At 37.4% G+C, this 24,969-nt stretch overlaps 1 protein-coding gene across 1 annotated transcript in view; it reads right to left on the bottom strand.

Annotated features, from left to right (window-relative positions):
* Positions 1-1,441: 1,441 nt before the first annotated feature.
* Positions 1,442-24,969, bottom strand: part of LOC114467378 (acid-sensing ion channel 1A-like) — a 96,473-nt gene continuing 72,945 nt past the window's right edge. Inside the window, exons 3-10 of the mRNA XM_028453611.1 lie at positions 11,234-11,384; positions 11,006-11,133; positions 10,147-10,297; positions 8,247-8,303; positions 7,820-7,973; positions 6,295-6,386; positions 6,123-6,202; positions 1,442-4,417 (exon numbers count right to left, since the gene is read on the bottom strand). Of these exons, the coding sequence (XP_028309412.1) occupies positions 4,298-4,417; positions 6,123-6,202; positions 6,295-6,386; positions 7,820-7,973; positions 8,247-8,303; positions 10,147-10,297; positions 11,006-11,133; positions 11,234-11,384 (933 nt within the window). The 3' untranslated portion in view covers positions 1,442-4,297. The remainder of the gene's footprint in view (positions 4,418-6,122; positions 6,203-6,294; positions 6,387-7,819; positions 7,974-8,246; positions 8,304-10,146; positions 10,298-11,005; positions 11,134-11,233; positions 11,385-24,969) is intronic.

Raw genomic sequence — 24,969 nt, forward strand, 5'->3', positions numbered from 1 at the left:
GAACCAACCCACGTCTAGTGAATCAAAATATGACAAAGAAACACAAGAAAATAATTATTTTAAAATAATAAAAAAAACACTGTTCTGCTCTGGCGCCATCCTTTCATTCTTCTACAGCAGGGGTTCTCAACTTTGGGGCCACGAGACACTGGAAGAGGGTCGCCAGATGCCTTTAAGAAAGAATTTTAGCCACTTCTCACGTATTTTTACCCTTTTTCTGCAACTACACCAACCTTGTTACATTTTAACCGATTTCCATCACTTCTTTTGCCATATTTTTCCTCCTTTTAATGCATTTTGCTACATTACTCCCATTTCTGCCACTTCATCATCAAATTTCAATGCCTTTTCTGTAATTTTTTTCCACTTTCAAGACATTTTTGGCATTTATAAACCCTCCACCACTTTTCCCACCTATTGTTGCATATGTTGATCCATTATCATCACTTTTAACCTCCTTTCACTATATTTCGTGCATATTTTTGCCAATCTAACCACATTCGCAATTTTTCATGCCCATTATTTTCCAGTTTAAACTTTGTTCCTACTTTTTTTCTGCCACTTTTAAGCCAATATTGACACTTTGAACTCATTTTTTTAATTAATTTTTGTTTGTCTGTTTTTGGCCACTCTAATTTGCAACTTTGAACAAATTTCTGTGGTTTTAAAAATCTTTTGATCACCTTCAACCCATTTTATTTCTGATTAAAACCTGGATTTACATCATTAAGATGACTATATACAAATAATAAACTTCCTGGATAACAGTGGATATTATTCAGATGAACAAATTAATGTGGTTATCGCAGCGTAAATCTCTACCTTCAACATTTGTTTGTGAGTAAATCCCTATTTATGAGAACATCTTTTTGATGACATTCAGGTAAATATTTTTTTTTTTTTTAAATGCGAGTTACTCGTATGTGATTAAGCAGCTTTATACAACAAATGTGTGATTTTACATAAAACCCTTAAACACTAACACAAAAGTTAATTCAATTCAACTTTATTTATAAAGCGCAGAATACAACAGTCATCTCAAAGCGCGTAACAATATAAAACTCATAGTAAGAAAGAAAGAAACCATCAAGATCTACATGAACAAGCATTTAGCAACAGTGGGAAGAAAAAAACTTTCTTATTTTGTTTTTATAACAGGAAGAAATCTGCAGCAGAACCAGACAGTGAATTGTGAAAGTTTGTTTTGCCCCAGAAAGACAAAAGAGACTTGAGAGCATTATACAGTATCTAATCTTGATTTGGATATTTCAACTTCCTTCTTTGAGGCAAACATTTGATCAAAGCTCGAGAAGAACTATTTCATCCCACTGTTGCCCTCAGCTAAAAGAACTCCTGCTGTCCTCCAAACACACGACTCAGCAGCTCCTACACACCACACAGGCAGAAATGATGACACAGCAGTCTTTGAGATGGATACGGTACATAAAGTTGGCATTTAATCATTATAATTACAACTGCAACAAGTCCGTTATTCATTAGTACATCAGCACAAACAAAACATCCTACCACTCCTTCATCATCTTCAAGGAAAAACAAATTAAACTCGAGCCCCAAACAGAAAACACAACAGCCGTAGATAGCTGGAGATGCATGACCTCATGCAGCAGACAAACAACGATCGGAAGATTTATTTTCAGCAGATGTTTTTAAAGCAACGGTGAGTCTTTGTTTCTTTGTCTTCTTGATAAATAAATTATACATTGTATATAAAAAAAAACATTTAACGGTACCGTTTTCTTCTATTCACAAAAATACTGGAAAAAAAAAGACTTACAGCCCGTTCATAAAGTAGACAGATCATATCATACTATGTCATTTTACACCAGGAATAGTCCTTGAAATTTACACAATCATTTACAGTTAATTATTGTGCTTCATGGTGACACAACTTGCTGCACAATGACCTGATGATGGGATAAAGCAGAACAGATGATTCAGCAGGGTTTGGTTTTTTGCAAAGAGACCATTTGCATGATTTAAACTAAATTAATAAACATTCTTCTAAAGTGGGAAACATTATTTTTGGGAAAAATACCTAAAACGTAAATGCACAGGTGATATAAAAAAATGGAAATCTGCCATCAGACCGTCCTCTATGTGCCTAATATGTGATTAATATGGTTACAAATGACAAATCCTGCTTTTTTAATTTACTTTATATGATGCTTTTGTTAACGTAATTCTAATTTATGTTTGGCTACAGGAGAAGTCACATTTTGATGGAACATTTCACAAAGCTAGCCTTTGATGTGATCAGGATTTTGGATGCCTCTGTTACTATTTCCTTTTTTGATTTGTTTTTGGAGCGTTTTGTTTGTGCTTTCAGTCTTATATATTTAGTGCCTGGAGAACAAACCACCACAGGAATCAAGTTCTAACATCTGACCGGATCCCTGTGTGTCCATCATTTAATGTTCTGAGCCAAGTCCAATGCTGATGATTGTCTAGGATCTTCTTTACTAGAAACAAACATTTTCTACAATTTTAAGCAGACCTAAGGACATTTTTTTTTTTACTGTCAAATAAAAAAAAAAAAGAATATTAAAAATGATAAAACCAGGAATTTCTTTTGACCTATTGCAAGATCTTCTTTTACATGTTGTACACAATTTAAGGAGGTTATACAGTATCTTTGCTTTCGTTTATTTATTTATTTGTTTCTTTGTGTGAAAAGTCTAACTCAAAAAGTGATGGACAAATTTTAATATTTTTTTAAAGGAAGAAGTCACTAGATTTTGGGGATAATCCAGATCAATATTCTGAAAATGGATCAGTTTTGAAAATCGAAAAATCTATCTCTCTTTGCAATTGACTGATATTCATTTGTCTGGATTGGATCCAGATTGAGTATTTCATTGCAATATTTAAAAAACACATTGGGTGCCCATTCTCCCTACTGTATTTTTACATTAAGGTGACGATGCAATACGGGGGACTGCTATTGGGTGACGGATGTCTGAGCTCTCTGAATACTTTCTAGTTTTAAAATTCCTCCTGATTATTCTTGTATTTGTAATACAGATTTGTGTCGTTTAACAGTATTAAACAGACAGACTTGCTTTAGGGTCAGAGATAGATGAGCACTACCTGTCACTGACTAGTTCATCTGATTGTCCTTTATTATTCAATCTTCCTCGATTAATATTTGCCGTATTACTTTATGAAACTTTGGTGAAGGCAGCTAAAGAAATACCTAAATGTAGATATTGCAGCTGATTTTAGATTGTCCTTTGGAAGAGTGGTGTGATATTTTCAGTTAAAAGCTCCCCGTGAATCTAGTCGATCTCTGTACATTTTCCTGAAATTATTTCACATTTCTGCCTTAGGAATTTCATGAACTTGGTGCTTTAGTAAAGCAGTCTGTTCTCACGGCATCAAAACCATTAGGGGGAAGATTTTCTTTCATTTACCAGGCAGCGGTAACTCGACACTGGCAATATTGAAGTGATAAAGTTGTCTCGAGACACCCCTAATTTTTGTTATTCATGCACAGACATAATTATAAGAAGATGTAGAAGGCATACAAGGTGAATGATAGAAAAAAACAACATGTATATACCTGTAGTAGCCCCATCTTCTTAGTTATGACATACCCACTGAACATGGCGCGTGTTGCAAGGATGAACCAACTATTGTTTTGTTACTAAGAGTTTTTGTTCAAAACCTTTCAAAAAGGTTCTTTTCTTGGTTTGAACATGCATCAGCAACACTCAGCATCATAAAACATGGATGTTAGAGGTCAACATTTCTTCTGTTGGACACATATTGCTACTGCTGCTCATTCGTATGTTCAGAAACCATCTTTTTTTGTGTTTTTTTTTGTGTACTAATTTGTTGAAAGATGAGGTAGTATGTATACACTGTATAGGCAAAAGCAGAGTTGAACAAGAACAGAGAAGCTAAAGACATGACGTACAAAATAAATCAAATCCAGCGGGATATAAAAACAAGCAAAGACAAATGCAAATGAGTCTGGAGAAGCCTTTTTTTTTTTTTTTTCAAGTCCACCGGTTTGTTTTCTGTATCCTTTGAAACGTGTTTACAGATGAACAACATGGTGTAACAGTCATCACAACATGTCGTCAGCGCTTTCTGTTCTGCTCCCCGTGGTCGTTCCACTTGAGTTTCCATCGCAGCTCAGCAGGCTCCAACACACACACCCCCTTATATGTCCCGACGCGTGCAGCCATTAACACCGTCCACAAAACACTCACAGACCAGAGAAGATGAAGAAGAAGAAGAAGGAGAAGAAGAAGAAGAAGAAGAAGACGACTCCTCACTTATGAAAGTTACTGACGTGACACTTGACGTCGTCTAAGCTCAGCACCGTCCCCTGGTCGTTGTTGTTGTTTTTGTGCTTCTTATCAGAGCAGCGGCACAGCTTGTACTTCATCACCTGAGACAATTTGAAGACACAACATTATTTAAAGAGTCACAACAACGAATGTCTGCTCATTCCAGATCAAAGCAACAGTTTTAGTTCTTTTGATCTTTAGTTTTTGAGATATTGTAACTTTGAAAGTTCTTCATGATCAGCAAAAGTCTCCAAACTTGTCACTTTTTATGGTATCGTCTGAAAAGTATAGACAAGACTTGTGGAAAAACCTAAAGCTTTCTCTCAGTTTTTACCTGGGGGGAAAATTTAAGACTAAAACTGTAATTGTTTTAGACTTAGTGATGTGTGATACAATGAAAGCAAAAAAATTACAATAAAAGCAATTGATCACAAAGAGGTATTTGAGGATTTCAACCTCTAAAGCATGTGGGATTGCCTGGAAATAAAATGGGGTCACCTGAAATGTCTAGTAATAATAAAATAAATACTTAATGAAATTACTTATTTTAAAATGTTTTTAAAAACGGTATTTATTTATTTTTATTTCTATTTCAGCACCTCCAAATCCGAGTCCATGGTTCTCGACCGGAAAAAGGTGGAGTGCCTTCTCCGGGTTGGAGATGAGGTTCTGCCCCAGGTGGAGGAGTTCAAGTACCTCGGGGTCTTGTTCACGAGTGAGGGAAGGATGGAGCGAGAGATCGACAGGCGGATTGGTGCGGCGTCTGCAGTGATGCAGAGTCTGCACCAGTCCGTCATTGTGAAAAGGGAGCTGAGCCAAAAAGCAAAGCTCTCGATTTACAGGTTGGTCTACGTTCCAACCCTCACCTATGTGGTCATGAGCTTTGGGTCATGACCGAAAGAACAAGATCGCGGGGACAAGCGGCTGAAATGAGTCTCCTAGGGTGGCTGGGCTCTCCCTTAGAGATAGGGTGAGAAGCTCAGTCATCTGGGAGGGGCTCAAAGTAGAGTCGCTGCTCCTCCGCATCGAGAAGAGCCAGATGAGGTGGCTCGGGCACCTAATTAGGATGCCCCCTGGACGCCTCCCTCGTGAGGCGTTCAGGGCACGTCCCTCTGGAAGGAGGCCCCGGGGCAGACCCAGGACACGCTGGAGAGACTATGTCTCTCGGCTGGCCTGGGAACGTCTCGGGGTCCCCCCGGAAGAGCTGGAGGAAGTGGCCGGGGAGAGGGAAGTCTGGGCCTCCCTACTGAGGATGCTGCCCCCCGCAACGCGGAAACGATTAAGCGGAAGAAGATGGATGGATGGATGGATATTTCTATTTATCTATTTTGCACAATTAAAAAAAACTATAAAAGATATCACAGAAATAGATTTACAGTGCAGGAAGAGGCAGAAAGACACCACACACAATATTAAACAACAGTATTCTATACTTTCACTTTCTCAAAAAAAACAAAAAAACAATCAAGTTAAAATAGAATGCATTAATCCTGGCAACACCGCATTTGTAACGCTGTATTAACAAACATGATCAAAATGCTAATTTTAGAGATATAAAACACTCTGTGGTCACCAGAAATTTGTAAGATAAAAATGTTTTCATAATATAAAAAAGGTTTGGAACCACTGCTTTAAAGCCTAAATTATATAGATTTTTTGTATTTTTCTGTAACTGATTTTTAAACTTCACACCCTCAAACAAATCTACACACATTATAGACGTACTGTGCTGCCTACTACCACCGACTGGTAGTAAAGACCAGAGTCTTAAAAGCAGCACTTTTTCCCAGTGGAGAGATTTCTCACCTCATAAATATAGTCAAATATCTCCAGAATCGTCAAAATACTTGCTCCAATAAAAAGCCCCATCTGACCACCGATATCACCTGGAACAAGAAAGAAAATTCAGAGAAAAATAAACGATCCCTGATACACAAAGAAAGATGTGGTTGTGTGAAATTCAAAGAAATGTTTTAACCTAAAAGTCCGGCCACTTCGTACGCCTTCTTCTGCTCTATGCTCTCATAGTTGAGCGCTTCAAAGAAGATGTCTAAAACCATAATATTCTCTCTGTGGATGAAAGAATAACAGGTCAGCCAGTAGTGTTATACTAAAGACCACAATACACCAAGACTTGTGGGAGTCGAGACCAAGTCAAGACCAAGATCATAAAAATTCAAGGTTGAAGAGTTAAAGAGCATTCTTTCTTCAATTTTAGTTGTTTTTTTTGTAAATACATTTGACAGACAAAAAAGTCCAACATGCAAAAATTCCAAATCCTGACACATTGGTTCAACCACATTCTTGCAATAAATTAAATTATTGTATGTATTTAAAAGTCACTGATAAGTCAGGATTATTTTACATATCTGAGAACAAGATGTTTATTTGTCAGGTCTTTGGGGTCTGAGGTAAGTTTTCTGCCTTGAAATAAGATGAACTGATGTCTAAATCTTTGCAGGTAAGACACATAAGGCACTGAAAAAGATTTCCAAAGAGGCAGAACAATCACAGATTTTTCACCTTAGAAAACTTTCAATCTAAATGTTTTAAGTTAAACTATAACATTAATTATTCAGGAACAGTTTCAGGTGCTTATCACATTAATGAAGACTAGCAAATCCGCGCTGGTCTCGACGAAAAATCCTGGCCAGTTCAAGACAAGACCAAGAAATTCCAAATCTGGTCTCGAAACCAAGACCAGTCTCGAGTACTACGACACTATTGAATAATAATTGACGAATGAACAAACTCAAAATTAACACTTTCTTCTCTCCTTGCATTTAGTCTTTCCCTAGAAATCTTTATTCGTACCGGTAGTCAGTAGCTGCGTTTCCATGACAGATTTTTGCAGAATAAAAGCAATATTTCTGAAAGTATAATTGCGCTTTGAATGTGTTTCCATTGAAGGTTGTTTTGGGAAGGAGCCTCGTGAAATCTCATCCCGTGCTAAACATCTTTATAGCACTTTGTATTCCTTTGTTGTTTCACGTCTCATGTGGCAATAATAATTATAAAGTATAATGCTTAGAAATGTTCCGGTCTCCTCTTCTGTCTACACGTACCGCACCGTGTTTTCTCAGAGAGAAGTGGTCATGTGACCAGGTACCTCACGTCATGTCATGTGATGTGTATTTGCGGAAAAAGTATTTCCACTGAGCTTTTGCCACACATTTCAAAATCAAAACGTAAAAACAAAGCGCATTTGTGCCTATGTTCTTGTTCAACTCTGAACTGCTTCTCAATAAACATCTTTGAAACAAGCGTATAAACTTTTTAGCAATATTATGTTTTTCGAAATTCAGGTTTTTATTACAAGTTTTTGTTGCGCTATTTAGATTTTGCGCATTTCCAAGGGTAATGGAAACCCAGCTAGTGTCGACATAAGAAATAAGACACATAAGTGAAAAACTGTTGCAATATGAATGATTGATAATTTTCCTCATCTAAAATGTGCCGTACTGTAGATTCCTAATACACATGCGTGTTTGGCTGATGCTCACTTGATGTACTGCTCCGACTTGTTGTATTTCTTGGCCAGGTATTTTGCTGAAGCCTTGCTGGGGATTTTGACGAAGGACAGCTCTTTGCTATATCTGGTCATGTTGCACGGCGTCTCACACACACAGAAGTCATTGTCTCGCTCCACCAGGAAATCTGCAGAATAAGACGAGAGCTCAGTATGACCTTTGGATCAAAGCGGTCTTGGCTTCTGGAGTGAGAGTCTGAGTTTACTTGAAAGGCATATGAATCAGGCTCGCCTTCTTTAGAGACTGCCTCATTAAACCTTCACCAGAAAGGGTTTGTTTGGGGGTCAGTGTAAGGTTAGCTTTAGATTTAACGGTGAAATAAATACACTATGACTTTGTAACTAAAATGTTTCGAGTGCTTTCATTATGAATTCAGACGTGATCGAAGCATTTTTCTCACCTAGTGCAGGGTCAGCACATTCTTTGTACAGCTCAGGGGTGCAGTACGGGGCATCACCTGCAGGGGAAACAACACACATTCACCTTCTGGGATTTCTCTCCTGGGCCTGGATTTTCAAAGGTTTTAATCCAGATGAAATTGATCCATATTTGGTCATTATTTTTGCCATTGCTTTATTATCCCATTTTATCATTGCATCCATCACTAAAAAAAACATCTAAAAACAAAACAACAATAATTTTGATTGTGATTAATATACATCAATCAAATTAAAATACTATTTGTGGTCAATATTGACAGCTGTTTGAGGGAATATTTTAAGTGGCCAATCTCTTCCTACTTTGCTGTCGGCCTATACTGGCCTAATCACTGTAGCCTGACAGATGAACAAATCAAAGTAAAATATTAAGAATAAATTGGATTTTGTAGGCTATACTGCATGATTCAAATATAGTATTATTTGATAATAATAATAATAATAATAATAATAATGCATTGGATTGTAGCCACAGCTGCCCTGGGGCAGACTGACAGAAGCGACGCTGCCATAGTGCCCCATTGGCCGCTCCGACCACCACCAACACTCACTCACTACATTCATACTAGGCCAGTGGTCCGCAACCTGCGGCTCTGGAGCCTCATATGGCTCTTTGACTCTTTTGCAATGGCTCCCTATAGCTTTAGAAAATATATTGAAATAAAGAGTTGTTATCTTCTTACAGAGGCTATTAAGGATTAATGACAAATAAAATCATGACATAACAATTTGTTAACCTAAAAATAAATCACGTGCAATGACTTGGCTACCTTCCTACTTCATCTCCTGCAACATCTACAGACCGTTAACTTTCCTTGTACCTGCGGCTAACCTTAAGTTTTAAATCCCTGGTAAGATAACTAAACCAACAAAAACACTATTCTGGAAGAAAATAGAGATTTTAATTGTGTGGGAACAGATTCATTTAACCACCAATGTGCCTTTTAAATATGCATGCTTTATGTGAGGCAATAAATTAGCAATTAGCAGGTGTGCACCGAAATGATCAAATTCATGTTATTTTTTGTAGCCCTTCAAATACATTAACTAAAAAAAAATAAATCTTTTTTTATATAACATTGTGTTCACGTAAACTGAGATGCGTAAGAATTTGAAGATGCAAGATATTGTTAAGTTATTTCTTAATGATAATATGTTTTATCTTATTACAAACTGTTTTTAAGTTGCTATTTACATGATCAATATAAATCAAATTAAATCAAACATTATTCTATATAATTTTAACTGTATATACACTGTATTGTCTTCATTGAGAAGGTATTTTTTCGGTTCCAGAAGGACTTTAATCCAAGTGAGATAAGGGCAAAATGGCTCCTTTGAAACTAAAGGTTGCAGATCCCGTAACAGGCAATGTGAGGGAAGTGCCTTGCCCAAAGACACAACGACAGATACCACTGGAGCGACTGTCCCCCACTGGGGCACCTGGAATTCTCAGTGGTCTCCCATCCAACTACTAAAAAGGCCCAGACCTGCTTAGCTTCAGAGATCTAATGAGATCGGGCAATGACAGGCTTTTAAAGTTTCATTACATTTTGGGTCTGAAATCTACGCTGAATCCACCTTTCTGATGGGATCAGTTCAATCCAGATTTTTTGGATCAAAGTGTTCCCAATCCTTCTAAAACGTTTTGAAAAACCCAAACTAAAAGTTGGATCAGGATCAAAACCAAGATTGGATTACGTGATCTAATCCGATTATGTAATCCGATTTTTCTTTTGAAAAAAACGCTTTTCAAGATCTGATTCAATCTGTTATCCAGAATCCGAGCTGATTACTTTTGAAAAACCGGGCCCTGGACTCTGACTGGTGTAAGTCTGATACAGAGAAAGAAGCGCTATCTACCGGGCATGTGCACCATGCGGCAATTGCAGTTGTCCACCAGGTAGCGCGTCTCGCAGTCAATGCGACAGGCGGTGATGCTGTAACTGTCGAAGAAGTCAGAGTCCATTGGCGTCACCTTACAGTCACCCCAGGGTGGGGGGAGGTAGATCAGCTGCAATGACGATAAAACATAACCAGCAGCATCAATTGTGGTTTCAAGGCAGGACTTTTGTGTGAAGCACTTTAAATCTTCAGCATCTGATTTAAAATGGGTCAATGACGTGAAGTTGAACTATTCTGTCCAAGAGCCTTTCCTTTAGTTAAAAAAGGTTTAAATGCATAAAAAGATACCAAATATGTAGTAATTTTGTATGTGTGCGCTCACTTTGATTATTATTATGTTTAAATGATACTTACTAAATAAATACTAAATGTGTCAGCAAGGTATCTCCAAAATAATCAAGAAATTCAATGAAACTCCACAATATTAGCAGGGCTCACATTTTCCCCATGCTTACACCACATGATGGCAGTCACTTTTAATTGTGAAAAGAAGTCTAAATTTTTCCCAAAATCCTGCAATTTTCTTCAAATTATTTCACAAAATTGCACCAAATTACATAAAACCGGGTCACAAAATCAAATAAATGTAAAGTGAAGATCTTGCAGGGACTGATATCTGTCACTTATTGCTTTGATATTATCAGTGCCGTACACATTTTATAATTTATTGATATGTGGAAATGCAAATAAGAATACAATAACACATTTTTCCTCCTAAAAAATAAAACATTAAATACTACTAAAGTATTTGGCCCCTAAACTAAAATGAGTTTGACTCCCCTGGGTTAAATAATAGAGTCGGTAGATAAAAACGTACCCTCTGTTCCTGACAGGAAACAAAGGTCTGAAACCCGGGTGCCACCCCGAACCCAAACTGGTCAATGAAGGACGGCTCGTCCTGACTGTGGATCTGAACTTTGATTCCAGCTTCAAACGAGGTCTCATCTGTGGATGGAGTGCAACATGAAAAAAAAATAAATATGGAAAACAAGGTTATGTAACAAATCTAAACACATTTGACTTTTATTTTTTAAGCTACCCTCACCTGTTTCTCCCCACACTGGCAGGTACTCGTCCTGCTGAATGTCCAGCATGACCTCCAGGCCGTTACCCATTCCTCCTTTGGTAGTGATGAGAGGAGGACGTCCATCACCACCTGCGTTAAAGGTGTAACACTTTCCATAGCGAGTGAAGACCTGAGAGACACAGGAGACATTTGTTACTTCAAACCAGTAAATGGGTGTAAAAAGTACTGATATATCCTTAAGTAGTTACTTGATTGAAATTCTACAGACATTAACTGATACATAAAATATGAGTAAAAAGTGGCTCAATTAAATAGTACTCGAAGTAAAAGTTACTAGTTACTTTCACCCCCCCCCCCCACCCCACATTTATTTTTGGTTATAAATCTGGCCACGTTCCCTTGCGTACAGCAAACATCTCATGTAGAAACTAAAAAAGGAACAGATGAGATCTTTCACATTTGGAACTTAATTTATGTTCCACAAAGGCATCTGTATAAAATAAAAGGTTTCACAAAATGTACAATTATTTTTTTTCAATAAAGCGTATACCGTATAATAGCAATAACCTAAAACGGTCTCGTTGTTTTGGTCCCAATCACAGACCATTACACGCAATGGTCAGCACCTCAGACCATTGCGAGAGACGATTACATTCAAAACCTACTTATTTACTAAAGCATACATTGTATAATTGCGATAATTTAAACTGGACAAGCATCCCCTCTGTAGTGATCGCTGAGATCACTACGTGCACCCAGTACAAGACGAAACCGCGTCTGTAGTGGTAGCATTTCAGAGCATGGCGGAAGCCGCAAGACGTTTAATATTAATATTAACCTAACCACAAGGAACGAGTGTTTTTCAGAATCAGAATCAGAATCAGAAGAGCTTTATTGACCAGGTACAGTTTAGAACAATGCGAGGAATTTGACTTGGTAGTTCCAGTGAAAGAAGACACATCAACACACCGGAGCAGCCATTTGCGGCGCCCACATATTTAGGTGAAAAAGGGATCAACAACAGGAGGAGAGGAGGGGTGAGGGGAAAAAAAACTGCCAGTTTGAAACTGATTTCCCTAAAGAGAAAACAGTGTGAAACCAGGAAAAAAAACCGCCTCCGCAAACATAAATGTAAGCATGACACAGTCAAACAACTCGAGACAAGGCATGTGGGAAGGGTTGGGTGGGAGGTTGGCTGGGGGAGGGGGTCGGGTGGGAAGAACAACAGGATTCCAGCCATTTGGGGACATGGACGTGCTGCCAATGGGCGCTGCTACCACGCCTCCATTCAGCGCGGATGGGAGGTGGGGAAAGATGGCCAACAAGGCATTTGAAGTTGAAGACCTGTAGCTGCGTTACTGACAACCAGATGACGTGTGGAAAAGTTCAGCATCAACAGTTCCAGGTGGGAATGTAGGGAAGGAGCGGGGGGAGGGAGTGGGGGTAAGAGCCACTGCAGAAACTTTCTGGTGATAAGAGTTGAGACAACCTTGGCTTTAGCCTTGGCTGGCTGGGGAGCCAAAAGGGAGATAAGCAATGTGATTTGATACAGGCTATGTCAAATTCCAATAGCCTTCTGTCCTGGGTCTCTCTGCTGTAATCCAACTAGTGGCCTAGTTTCCACTTCCAAGCCGGGCCTCCAACTTCTCCCAGTTGTTATCCATAACGCGTAGACGATCCAAAAGCAGCTCTTGCTTGCTTTTGATATCGATCAACACATGAGTCTGAGTGTTCAGAGCCCTGCTACATCCTTCAGAAATCACTGGCAGCTTTTCCAAAACAGTCGCCAGCGTAGTACGGACTTTTCGATAGATTAGGAAGCCACCAGCTCCGATCAGCAGCATGCCTACTATCATTATTCCAATCATGTAGATGTCCTCCACGTCTTCCACGGAAAGGATGGACAGACACACAACTCGCCACTTGTTCCAAGGGTCAAGTGTGTATCCAGCCGCAAACATCCCGCTTGGACATGCGGGTTCACCACCCCCGGTTCTTTTCGTCAAAAAGCGCAGTCTGTGCCTTCTCCTCGCCCTCCGAGGGCTCTCTTTTCTGTTTCAGGTGTCTTGATGTTGGAGCTGGCGGTTCCTGATTGGTAGTTTGCAGCTCAACTAGTCTGAGACACTCTGATGGTCTATCCTTCTATCCTATTCTGTTCACTAACCCAACCAGTCAAAGCAGATGGCTGCCACCTCTGAACCTGGTTCCGCTGGAGTTTTCTTCCAATAAAAAAGAGGGAGTTTTTCCTTCCCACTGTCGCTAAATGCTTGTTCATGTGAATCTTGTTGGTTTCTTTCTTTCTACTATGGACTTTATATTTTGTTTAGCGCTTTGAGATGACTTTGTTGTATTTTGCGCTATATAAATAAAGTTGAATTGAATTGAATAAATTAAACACCAATTAATTCAATTAAAAATGAATACATTCTCAGGCTCTAAGTATAGGTACATTTATGAACTCTAAAACTGAGAAAACAGCCGGTATTCAATGCTGTTTTGGCGTGGAGTGCATTACGTTTAATCTGGTTGGTCGGCTATGATGTGATGCATTTGATTGTTGTCTGGTCATTTCACTTCTTGAAGTTTCACAATGTCCGTTGATCATTTTAAAACAAAAAGTTATAATTTACTCAGCAACAGTTGGGTGTAGAAATGTAACGAATTACTTTATTTATTTTAAAATGTACTTAAGTACAAGTAAAAAATACTGATTTACCCATAAAAGCAACTCAATTATAGTAACATGAGTATTTATAATCTAATCTGTTACTTTCAGCTCTGCTTAAATTCATGTGAAGAAGTGATTCTGCTGATGGAGGTTAAAAAGCCAAAAAGCTGAAAAATCAGTTATAGATTCATCTGTCTGGTAGCTAATGTGAATATACAGTGGAAAACATCTGGTTCATTATAGAAAGATTTTAAATAATTGTCTTTGTGCACCGATAAAGGAACAATATACGGTTTTCCACAAGGGGTCAGTGTTTTTCTTTGTAAAGTGTATGTGTGTGTGTGTCTGTGTGTGTGTGTCATAAAGAAGTAAAAATCTAAATAAAAATCTGAGATATCAGGTAGTGCTGAAGATAACAGACAGAAAGGATTTGTTCCTGAAGAAAGGTGTGAGTTGAGTCGAGACAACCACACCAGTGATTTCAGATCCCATTACATGCTCTTTATGGTATTTATAATAAGACCTGGCGTTACCATGGAGACCCAGCATTCCTGCCAAAATGAATGCCGTCTTAATTTCTACAAAAATCGTCTGAGATGTGTCACAAAATCTGAATGGACACATTCAGCACATAGCTTGTAAACGCAACAATGCTGAGCTTTCAGTGGTAATTAGTTTATTAAAGGTGATGTAGAGCAGGGATGGGCAACCCTATCACAGCGGGGACCACACACATGTGATTGTATCTGATCTCAGGGTCACATGATCAATATTCATGTCAGCATTTAGAATAATGACCAATCAGAGCATTAATAAGGGGAAAAAAGAGTTAAGATTTTTTTTGGTCAGTTTTTAGTCATTTTGTGTGTTTTTGGAGTCATTGTGTGTTTTTGTTGCTTTTTGTGTTCTTGGCGTAATTTTGCGTATTTTTCTGTCATTTTCTGCATTTATGTTACTGATTTGTGGGTTTTTGGGGTCCCTTTCTGTATTTTTCTTGTGGTTTTCTATCATTTTTGTTCCCTATTTGTGTATTTTTGGGGTCCCTTTCTGTATTTCTCTAATGTGTTGTTGTTTTGTGCATTTTTGTATTCATTTTGTTTGTTTAAGTGGTTGTTGTGTCTGTCTTTGTTGTCATTTTGCATATTTTTTTACTTCTTTTTTGTGTGTTTTTGTGTATTTTGTCTAATATGTTGGGCTTCATATTCCTTCCAACTCCTTGAATTACAATTTTTGAGGATTTTCTTTGTGGGCAAAAAAAAAATTAGATTGAGGGCCACATGTGGGTCCCGGGCCACCAGTTGCCCAGTGTTTAGTGTTGTATAAGTCGTGTGAGCGGTGCAGGAAGTATGAAGGAGAAACAGGAGGCAGACACACAGTAAAAGGGACTGAAACAAAGAGTGTTTAGCTGCTGCTGCTGTTTGCCATGGTGACATATCTGTGATTAGAGAGAACAAACCAAGCAAGTAATTGTTGAGGGATATTTGCCAGGAGCGGTTCAGACATTCAGACCATCTTTTATTTGAAGTCGACCAAGTGTTGCTGCTATAGTTGTCATGGCAAGGAATCAATGAAATGCTTTGCTAACAAGCATCACAGGTTTAATTAAACATGAATTCACCATTTACACGTTGTAAAATCTAATGACATATTATAATAAAAGCTCTGATGTCTCTTTTGAAATGTTTTCCACCTTTCGTGACTAATGTAAAAATAAGATATTGGAAAAAGTGGGGCAAACAAATGTTTATTCATTTAACATGAAATCCAAAGATTTCAGTTTCTGAAGAGATCTGCTGCTGTATATGTACTAATGCAGTGGTTACCAAACATCTCACAGTCTCGTACCCCTTTAGACATTTTATCTGAAGCCATGTACCCCCTACTCCTGCACACTTAAAAAACATAATAATGTAATGTCAGATACAATGTAGCCATACAGCGAAATATTTCTCAGAATTTTACCAATCCTGTTGAGGAAGAAAATTACACACAATAACACATCTTATTTGGAATTATCACTCCACTCATCTTGCATTTTCTGTGAGAAAAACAAATCTCTCTATTTCATCACCCTCAAACTGTGAAATACAACTCAATATAACTTTAAGGAGATAAGCGTGAGGCTGAAAGGATGCACATAACTCTGCAATGTTTGGCTGAATTTTGAGAGAGTCTGAGTCTTAAAACATTCTCCACGCAACATTTTCTTCTCTATTTAGTTTTTACGTTGGCCAAAGCTGAAAATCCACTTTCACACCAGTACGTGGTGGTAAAGGGCATCACAGTTTTGATAGCAAGTTAGGCTAGCACAAAGCAATGTATAGCTCTCGCCATTTTTGATTGTCTCTCTGTCACCTCTGAGTTTACTAACAGAGGCCAATGTGTAATTTGTGGCAATGCATGGAGGCTCCTGACTGCTGTTCTATTCATCCTCTAGTTTTATTCATGTACCCCCATGAAAATTTGTGTACCGCTGGGGTACTCGTACCCCACTTTGGGAACCCAGGTACTACCGTGAGTGCAGTTATTATAACCTCCGTCAAGAAGTTTATATTTTCACTGGCATTTTTTTTTAATTTGTTTCTTAGCCAGATTATATCAAAACTACCAATTGGATTTCAACAAAATATTAACCAAAAATAGGCCGTACACCATGGAATTCAAAAAATCCTCATCTCTCATCATTGGTGAAATTTAAAAAAATCATATCTCAGTTTGTAATTGACAGACTTTGACTAAAGTTGACTCAGTTACAGTATGTCAGGTATGTTCCTCAATTATTTCACTGAGTTTCATCCCGATCGCATCCGGATTAGGGTTGCTCAATTAAAAAAATTAATAATTAATATTAATTAAAAATTAAATCATGATTTTGATTATTACGCCCAACAATTACAAAAATAACATAAAAAAAGATTAATAAAAAAAATTAAAAATAAATCTCAACACACATGGTATTAGTACTAACTTTGAGTTGTTTAATCTACGTACATGCAAGCTCCTCCCCTCCGCCCCGCCCTTCTCAAAGCCAAAGCTAGCCTGCAGGCCAACACAAGGAAAGTTGTTGCTAGTGGTCTTGAAATGGCAGGAGAAATGCAGCAAAAACACTTGGTAAACAAGCAAGGCAAATCAAATTATGTTATACGGGAACACTTTGGGTTTGATGCATTTTTTTTATGATTAAATAATATATTTTATGTTTTTTTGTACAAAAAGTAAATAACTTTTTATTGGCAAATAATCGTTTGAATAATCGTGATTTAAATTATGACTAAAATAATCGTGATTATTATTATTTCTATAATCGAGCAGCCCTAATCCGGATTTTGCATTTCATCGTGATTTTTATAAAAATAGGGGTGCCTATACATTTGGACCTACCTACTCTTCCAAACATGATCAGGATCACTGATCCAGATAACTGGCAGTATCTGACAAAGACCAGATCAGGCACTTGTTTTAAAAAAATGTAACCCAGTGTTCTTTAATCTCATGAATTATCAATCAAAGCTACAACAATCGACTTGATAATTATCTTGTGATTGAATGCTGTATTCTTTATTAATTACGGAAGATTTGCTATATGTTGATAATGAAAGGGAAAAAAAAGCTGATTTAAGTAATGAGAAACACAGTTTTATGCAAAGACTGATACATTGAAGCTCTTTGGAGCCTTTGATCTTTAATACACACAAGGCTGCTATGGCTCCGGTAGTGGAGCAGGTCAAACAAGAAACATCAGACCAGAATCTGATTTCATCATGGTCTCAGATTAACAACAGGAACACAGAAGCCTAATGAGACGAAACAGCTTTATATTAACAAACCTACAGAGTGACATGACACTGTTAAGATGTGTAGATGAACTGAATGGACAAACACTCAGGATGTGATACTGGTGCAAAGGAGAGCAGAGATAATCATACACAGACGATAAGAATCAGTGAAGGGCTTTTAGGAGAACACAGGGGAACCGTGAGAGGCAGCAGGTGCAAGAGTGAAGAACTTTTACACTTCCAGAACCAATATTATGATGACAGATGGCAGGGGGCACAGAATGCAGACTGATTTGTGTGTTCGTGGTAAATTTGGGGCGCAATGTGCCATTGCCATGAATCTGACAATATGATATGATTCACAATACAGTACAATTGCAATTACAATTTTCTTTCTGTAATGCTGTTGGAAATATAATTTCCCCGACGGAGCCTTCGAGGTATTGATCTAATAAGATACTGTATGTCCCGCTATATCCTGATACTAAACAATACAATATATACATTGCGATATATCTCGTTAGTGCAATTAAATGGTTTTATCGTTTAAAAACCTGATTAAAATAATCGATTTGGCCATTTTTTTTGGATCGATACGATAATCGTGCAGCATATCACGATATATTGCCAAATCAATTTTTTCTTACACCCTTATTAGGACCAATAATATATAGGTTCCTTTTCAAACTGATCTTTGTACATTTTCCCCTTTGTTTTTATGTATTTTTCTTTTTAAATTTTGGTTCGAAATAAATATAAAAATCTAATAAAATTTGAAAAATGTAAATCTATCTTTGGAAATTTAAGAATTGATTCATAGACGTCAATAATAAAATTTCATTAATCGATTAGCCACCCCGAGCAGTAGTACCCATTTTGAAAAAAATGTCTGGTTGATAGTTTGGTGTTGCATTGGGAAATCGTATTTGAGGATTTTAAATCCCTGTAGTAACATTTTAACTGGTATGTAGAAGAAGAAAAAAAAAGCCTGCAAGACGTGTTTTGACCCATTTCTAGATGATTTTAAGGGTTACTGAACAAGTGTCAACAGGGCCAAATTGTACCAAAAGTATCCAGATTTCATCTAATTTTCTTCCATAATAATTATTTCTAATATAATCACACAAGCGTCCGTCTCAGAAAGGACAACGACTCCCTGAGGATCAGAAATATTAGCACAATCTCTCTCTAAAGCTGCTGGCGTAATCGCCAACCTTTGAGTCTTAGAGGTTAAAAATCGTCCAATAAATGTTGCGCTGCCATTCTTTCCTCTATATTTCCATTCTGCTGCAGCTGCAGCTTTCACGGCACACTCGTCTGCACCTATTGATCACAGTCTGTGTGAACCCTGGAGGCTTGTTAAACATCTGTAAGAGCAGAGCCGCTCTGCCCTTATGCTGCCGATGAAAGCATAAAAACATGGAGGTCGGATCATTGAACCGTGTCCTCTGATAAATAAATACACCGAAAAAAACAGCAAATGTTAAAATATCCGTATGTGGCAGCTACATAATGTTTACCAGCAGTGTGATCAGTCCACAACTGTGGGTGGATGTCAGCTATAACACTCGCTCTCCTCTTTTTTGTGAATAGTTCATGTAGTGACATGTAGGTGGTTGACTTTGAAACATGATACATGAATAATGTACCACATGTGTGCAGAGTGTAGAGTGTGGCTGCTAGTTAAGACGAATGAATAAATTATTGTTCATGTATGAAAAACTGCTCCTGTAGCAAAAGAATAAAAAAAAAGAAACTTGGTCTTTTTCTCTATATTTTTTTTTTTCTTGGTGGTTTCGGCACCCTAATTTAAACCTTTGTTGTAAAACAAATCAATCCCCAGAGTTCAATATGTTATTGACTGCAGTTTATGCGCCGTGTAATCATCAGAGCACTGGGATCAATAAGACTGCCACTCACACAAAATTTCCCCACATATTGAAAAACACTCAGCGAGCCTGGCTGTAATCTTCAGAGAATACATTCCTGCTCGTTCCTGCAACCGTATCAAATGATAAAAAAGAATCAGTAAATAACAAATTCACGATGCACTTTGCCAGCCATTTAGCAAAGGTCCTAACATTGTCTTACAATGTGTGAGCTGCTAAAAGATGTCTCAGCCGGCTGAGTTCAATCCATTAGTGCTCCGTGTGCTTTATGGGGATGTTTTTGGGTGACTTCAAAGCTGTCAGGATTGAGTGCAGATGCTTTTTTCTGTATTTTCTATGTGCTTAAGCATCAGTGAGAGTAAAACAAACTCTAACTCTAACGTACAATGCAAAATCTCCAAACTTCCCACTAAGCTCTAACAATCGTTTGACCTGGAAAAACAGGGAACTATCATCCTACTCATGCTGCTCTTCATACATAATCCTTCTGTCAGGGTAGAACTTTTAACGCTGGTGTTTTTAATGACCTGGACAGCTTAAAGTAAATAACTCCTTCTAATGACTCACCCTAACTCCCTCTTCCCTGTCCCAATCTAACCCTAACAATAACCCTGTTAAATGTAAAGCTACATACAAGCTCGATCGAGGTTCCCTTCTTCTTGTGATGTAATCTTGTGTGATTTCAGCGTAACTTCACAAATTTTTAAATCATCTGAAGCATATAAAATGTAAAATTAACAACAGTAGTTGACTCTGTAACACTATTTACCTTGTTTGGTACGATTTCAGAAAGTGTAATAGTCAGTAATTTATTCTAAACAGAAAAAGATGATGAAATGAAATGGAAAAGTGTAAAGTGACGCAAAAATAAGTAAACTCTGAAACACAATTCGGGAGGTCCTAGTAAGGAGGGTAAGCACAGAGCTAGTGTTGTAATCTAAAGTTTAAGTACACTCTCAGGTTTTCGATGACCTGCCACTAGGGGGGAATTCAAAAAACACCTTGATTCTGGGCGTTGCTTCTGGAGTAGTTAAAACACGCCCAGTCACAGCAGCCCTGCCCCCACAGTGCTGCACAGTTCAGCATGGAGCTGTCAATCAATGCCCACCGAGGGCTGTGAGAGGAGGAAACTTTGTCCCTCCTAACATCTTTTATAGGAGGGTTAGTGATGTCACTGATCTAATCTCTGCCAATAGAAAAATGAAATTGCAATAGTTGAACTCAACCCATTGTGGGGTGACCATGTCACAGTGGTAAGGTGGGTCGTCCAATAACTGAAGGGTCGGGGGCTTGAATCCCACTCTAGCTAAGTCTTTGTGTCCTTGGGCAAGGCACATATTGCCTAGTGTGAATGTTGGAGGGGTTTCCCTGTCTCCTCTTAAAAACCAGGAAGCTGTCAAAAAAAAAATCAAGTGAGGCTATTGACGTTGTGTTACGCTGTCAGTGAATCTGTGCTGTCTGGGTAAAATCTCCATTAAAGAATTGTAAAACAATCTTTAAAGAAGATGGATGGACAGATTAAAAACTTCTTACAACTTTGACTGATCTCTGAATTATTCATTTAACTGGTGCAACAAAGTAGTAGAGACATCTCATTGCAGCACTGTGAAGCTTTCACAGACCAAAACACTGAACATTCATTTTTAAGGCCATCATGAGCTTTTACAGTGAAAATGTTCACTTATAATTATTGTAAGAGCCTGCATGTGTTAAACTAAAAGGATAATAACAAAGCTACATGTCAACTTAAGAGCTATTTGTCCCATGGAGGTGATGGATTGCAGTTTACACTCTCAGCCACGACTTACCTTATAAGTGGAATCATTTGCAGTAACCACACAGGTGGAAACAACTCAAGAATAAATTTCACACATTTCTTTTCTCTGTCAGAATGTGAATAGCTGACTCGCTCAGCTATTACTTAGCCATGGATGGAAGAGCAAAAATACAGAACAGGTAGAAGAATTCAATCCAGAGGTTCGAATCCAATCCGTGTACCCTTCGTTCTTTGGTTATTCCGTTTCAAAACCAAATCAAAAATAACAAACAGTGTGGTTATTTTGTTTTTTTGACTTAAAACCAAAATGGAATTACAGAAAAACCAAACAAGCAGCGATTTTTATTGTTTTTAATTAAATCTTGTTCTGTTTGTGTGATATTTGGATATTTACGTGGAAACTAGGACGACAGCTTGATGTTTTAATGTCACTACACAGAATGACAGACAGATGGACTTTTACTCTGCTGCGTTTGATAAAAAATGCTCTTGTATCATGTTGTCCACCTCACACCGATGGCAGAGGCGTAATTTGTGTGTCGATGACGTTTTGTTAAAGAGTTATTGATGCTGGAAGTCCGAATCTATGAATATCTGCCAACTACCCCCAACAGTGTTACGGTCCAAATAGTATCCAATTAAACTGGTGACTAGGCGGACTTTTGCTCCCGGAAGAAAAAGAAGCAACGCATAAGTCACATTACTAATGAATTGAAATGTTATTAATACATAAATAAATTAAAAACAAAAAACGGATGTTACGTAAAACATGCACATGATATGTAGAACCAGAGGTGGTGTAATGAGTCGATTGGTGCTCCTCGTTTCTTGTGATCAACTTCCATGTGTGTTGACAACTGCCGTTAGCAGTATTTATAACACGCAAAATAAACATTTTTACTGCCCTCAAAAAAGCTGTAATTTTTTTGGCAAAAGTGTCAAATCCTAGAAGTTCTAACATCTATATTGTTCCTCACACCAGCCTCAAGGTTGATAGTCAGTCACCAGTTTATTTGGATAATATTTGGACCGTAACGCCGCAAAACAAAACATAAACGTGAGTAGCTTTTTACAAGCTAAAACTGGCTAAAAACATCCACAGACTGAATGAAAACATGAGCAGGACCAGAAAACTCCAAAAAAATCCTAAACAGTCCTTTTATATGAGGAGACCTGGAGATGGAAACAAGGCGCAGTGGACTTCAGTTCTCACTTTAATTTCCCCGTAAATATCAAAAAATCACACGAACAGAACAAGTTAAAAAAAAAAAAAAAAAACAGAAAAATGTTGCTTATTTGGTTTTTCTGTATTTGTGTTTGTAAATCAGTAAAACAAAATAACCACACTGTTTATTTGTTATTTTGATTTGGTTTTAAAATGGAATAACCAAAGAACAAAGAGTACACGGACTGGATCTGATGTTAAGACACTGTTTTTAAAGACAAATAAATCAACAGGAGCAGTAAAAACAGGTAAAGAACAGTATTTGGCAGCAGTAATTAATATAGTAATTTACTTCACAGCAATATGCAATTCAGTATTCACGATACTTACTCATAGGATTCATTCTTTAATTTTAAATTCACTTTTTAATGAATTTTCTTTGAGTTATTGGAACTAAAATTATATTTCCCATCATTTTGTTTTGGTTAGCAAACCTGTTTGTCTTCTTAATAAAACTCACAAGTCCTAATCTACTTCTGGGTTAAGCATATGATATGATAGCATAGCAAATTAAAGCAGAATTTACCGAAATCAAAGCTTAACTAATTAGGAATGTAAGATGTTGGGTTATAATTATATGTGTTGTCTTGGGTTATTGTTAGGTCTCAGTTAAGAAGCACTTGAGAAAGAATAGATACCAAAGCAGCTTCAACAAAAACATCTGATGAAAAAAAATAAACAATATCAGCCATTAATTTAAAAATGATATCGCAAACAACAGACGTTCTGCGGGCCCGGCCGTAGTTTCAGAACCTCATCAAACTAAGAAATCTCCTGGATAGACCAACAGGATATCTATCACACCCTTTTTGTGTTAAATTATTCCCTGTGATGAAAACAGTTCTTTGAAAGTGTTGTACAATTATATACAGCATCTAAGATACATTATGCCCTTATGCTAGTCCTCACAGCATTAAACACAGATCAGGCTGATGCTAATATGTCACGGGGTAGAGAGCTAACATTCATGAGGTCAAGCCAAAGTCGTTATAATTCATCCCAGGAGGAGCGTAAAGGTCTGAAGTAGCTGTTGAGACATTAAATTCACTGTGGAAAAGGGTCATTAGGATTCATCACCTCAAGACCATGAATGACCATGAAAATTTCATGGAAATCAATACAAAGGGCTTCACGGTCTGCAGAGTAAAGAGGCTGTAACAATCCCAACAAGTGGGCAGAGTCATTTTAGCATTCAGTAGCATTAGGAGACATAATATCTGGTCTCACCTTGATGCATTGCTTTCTATTTAAATCCATGCGAGAAAACAAATATATTTATTTACACATTTGTTTTTCTCTGTAGAACTATAAAGCAGCTCATTGGTAATCCTGTTTCCTGAAGGTTAAAGCCTGAATATTCAGTGAGCATTAATAATAATAATAATATAAAATCTTTATCGTTCACTTGATCAGTTTGGATAGCAGTAGTATAGCTTTCCATGAGCGCATCAGTGCTTGTACAAACTTGTTGAAGATAGTCGCTTATCTGAAATCACTTTAAATGTCAGGATTTAATATCTTGTAAGAAACCATCATCACTCTCCTTCGCCCACCTCAGTGCAAAAATTATGGATGAAATATAAAAACCTCCCACACAGCAGCAGCACGGGGAGTTTTTATCAATCAGATTTGGGATTTTTTTTACCAGTCGCTCCCACACAATTAAATAAGTCTTTCCCCCGTTAGACAGAGGTGGCAAAAGTACTAGTCTTCAGTACTCAAGTAAAAGTATAGTAGGTACTTGAATAAAAATTACATGCTAATAAATGTACTTAAGTAAAAAAAAGTAAAAAGTAAAACAAATGTCCCTTTAATAATAATAATATATATATTTTTTAAATCAGCAATGTCTGTATCTTTTTAAGAACTTGTAGAATACTAGTACATGGAAACAAGTTCTGTTACCTTTCAACACCTGGAGAATTGAGCACTAATAATAAATAAAATGTGCAAATGCTCAATAAAACCCTCAGCAGCTTTGATTTTAACATTTTTAAGAACTTGTAGAAAACTGGTACATGGACATAAATTAAATCTGTTACCCTCTATGAACGCCTGGAGACCTTTATGAACACTCATTGTAGATAAAATGTGGAAATAAAATGTTTTAAGCAGCTTTGAGTTTTACATTTTTAAAAACTTCAAAACAATAACTATAAAACTCAGGGACCTGCCAAACAGAAAAAAGCTAAAACTAATGTAATTTAAATGTACAGAGTAAAAGTCAAAAGTCACCAAAAAAATAAACACTCAAGTAAAATACAGATACCAGAAAAAACTATTTAAACGGGCAGTATTATGAAAAAAAATCACTTTATAATGGTTTTGCTACAGTGATATACATTCCTTTGGCCTCATTCAAAGGACCAAAGTTGAATAAGTTCTGTTTCCTTTCTCCCTTGCTCTTCCACATTTTGCA

The sequence above is a fragment of the Gouania willdenowi genome, chromosome 7 (genome assembly GCF_900634775.1).
Source record: "Gouania willdenowi chromosome 7, fGouWil2.1, whole genome shotgun sequence".
Taxonomy (NCBI): Eukaryota; Metazoa; Chordata; class Actinopteri; order Blenniiformes; family Gobiesocidae; genus Gouania; species Gouania willdenowi.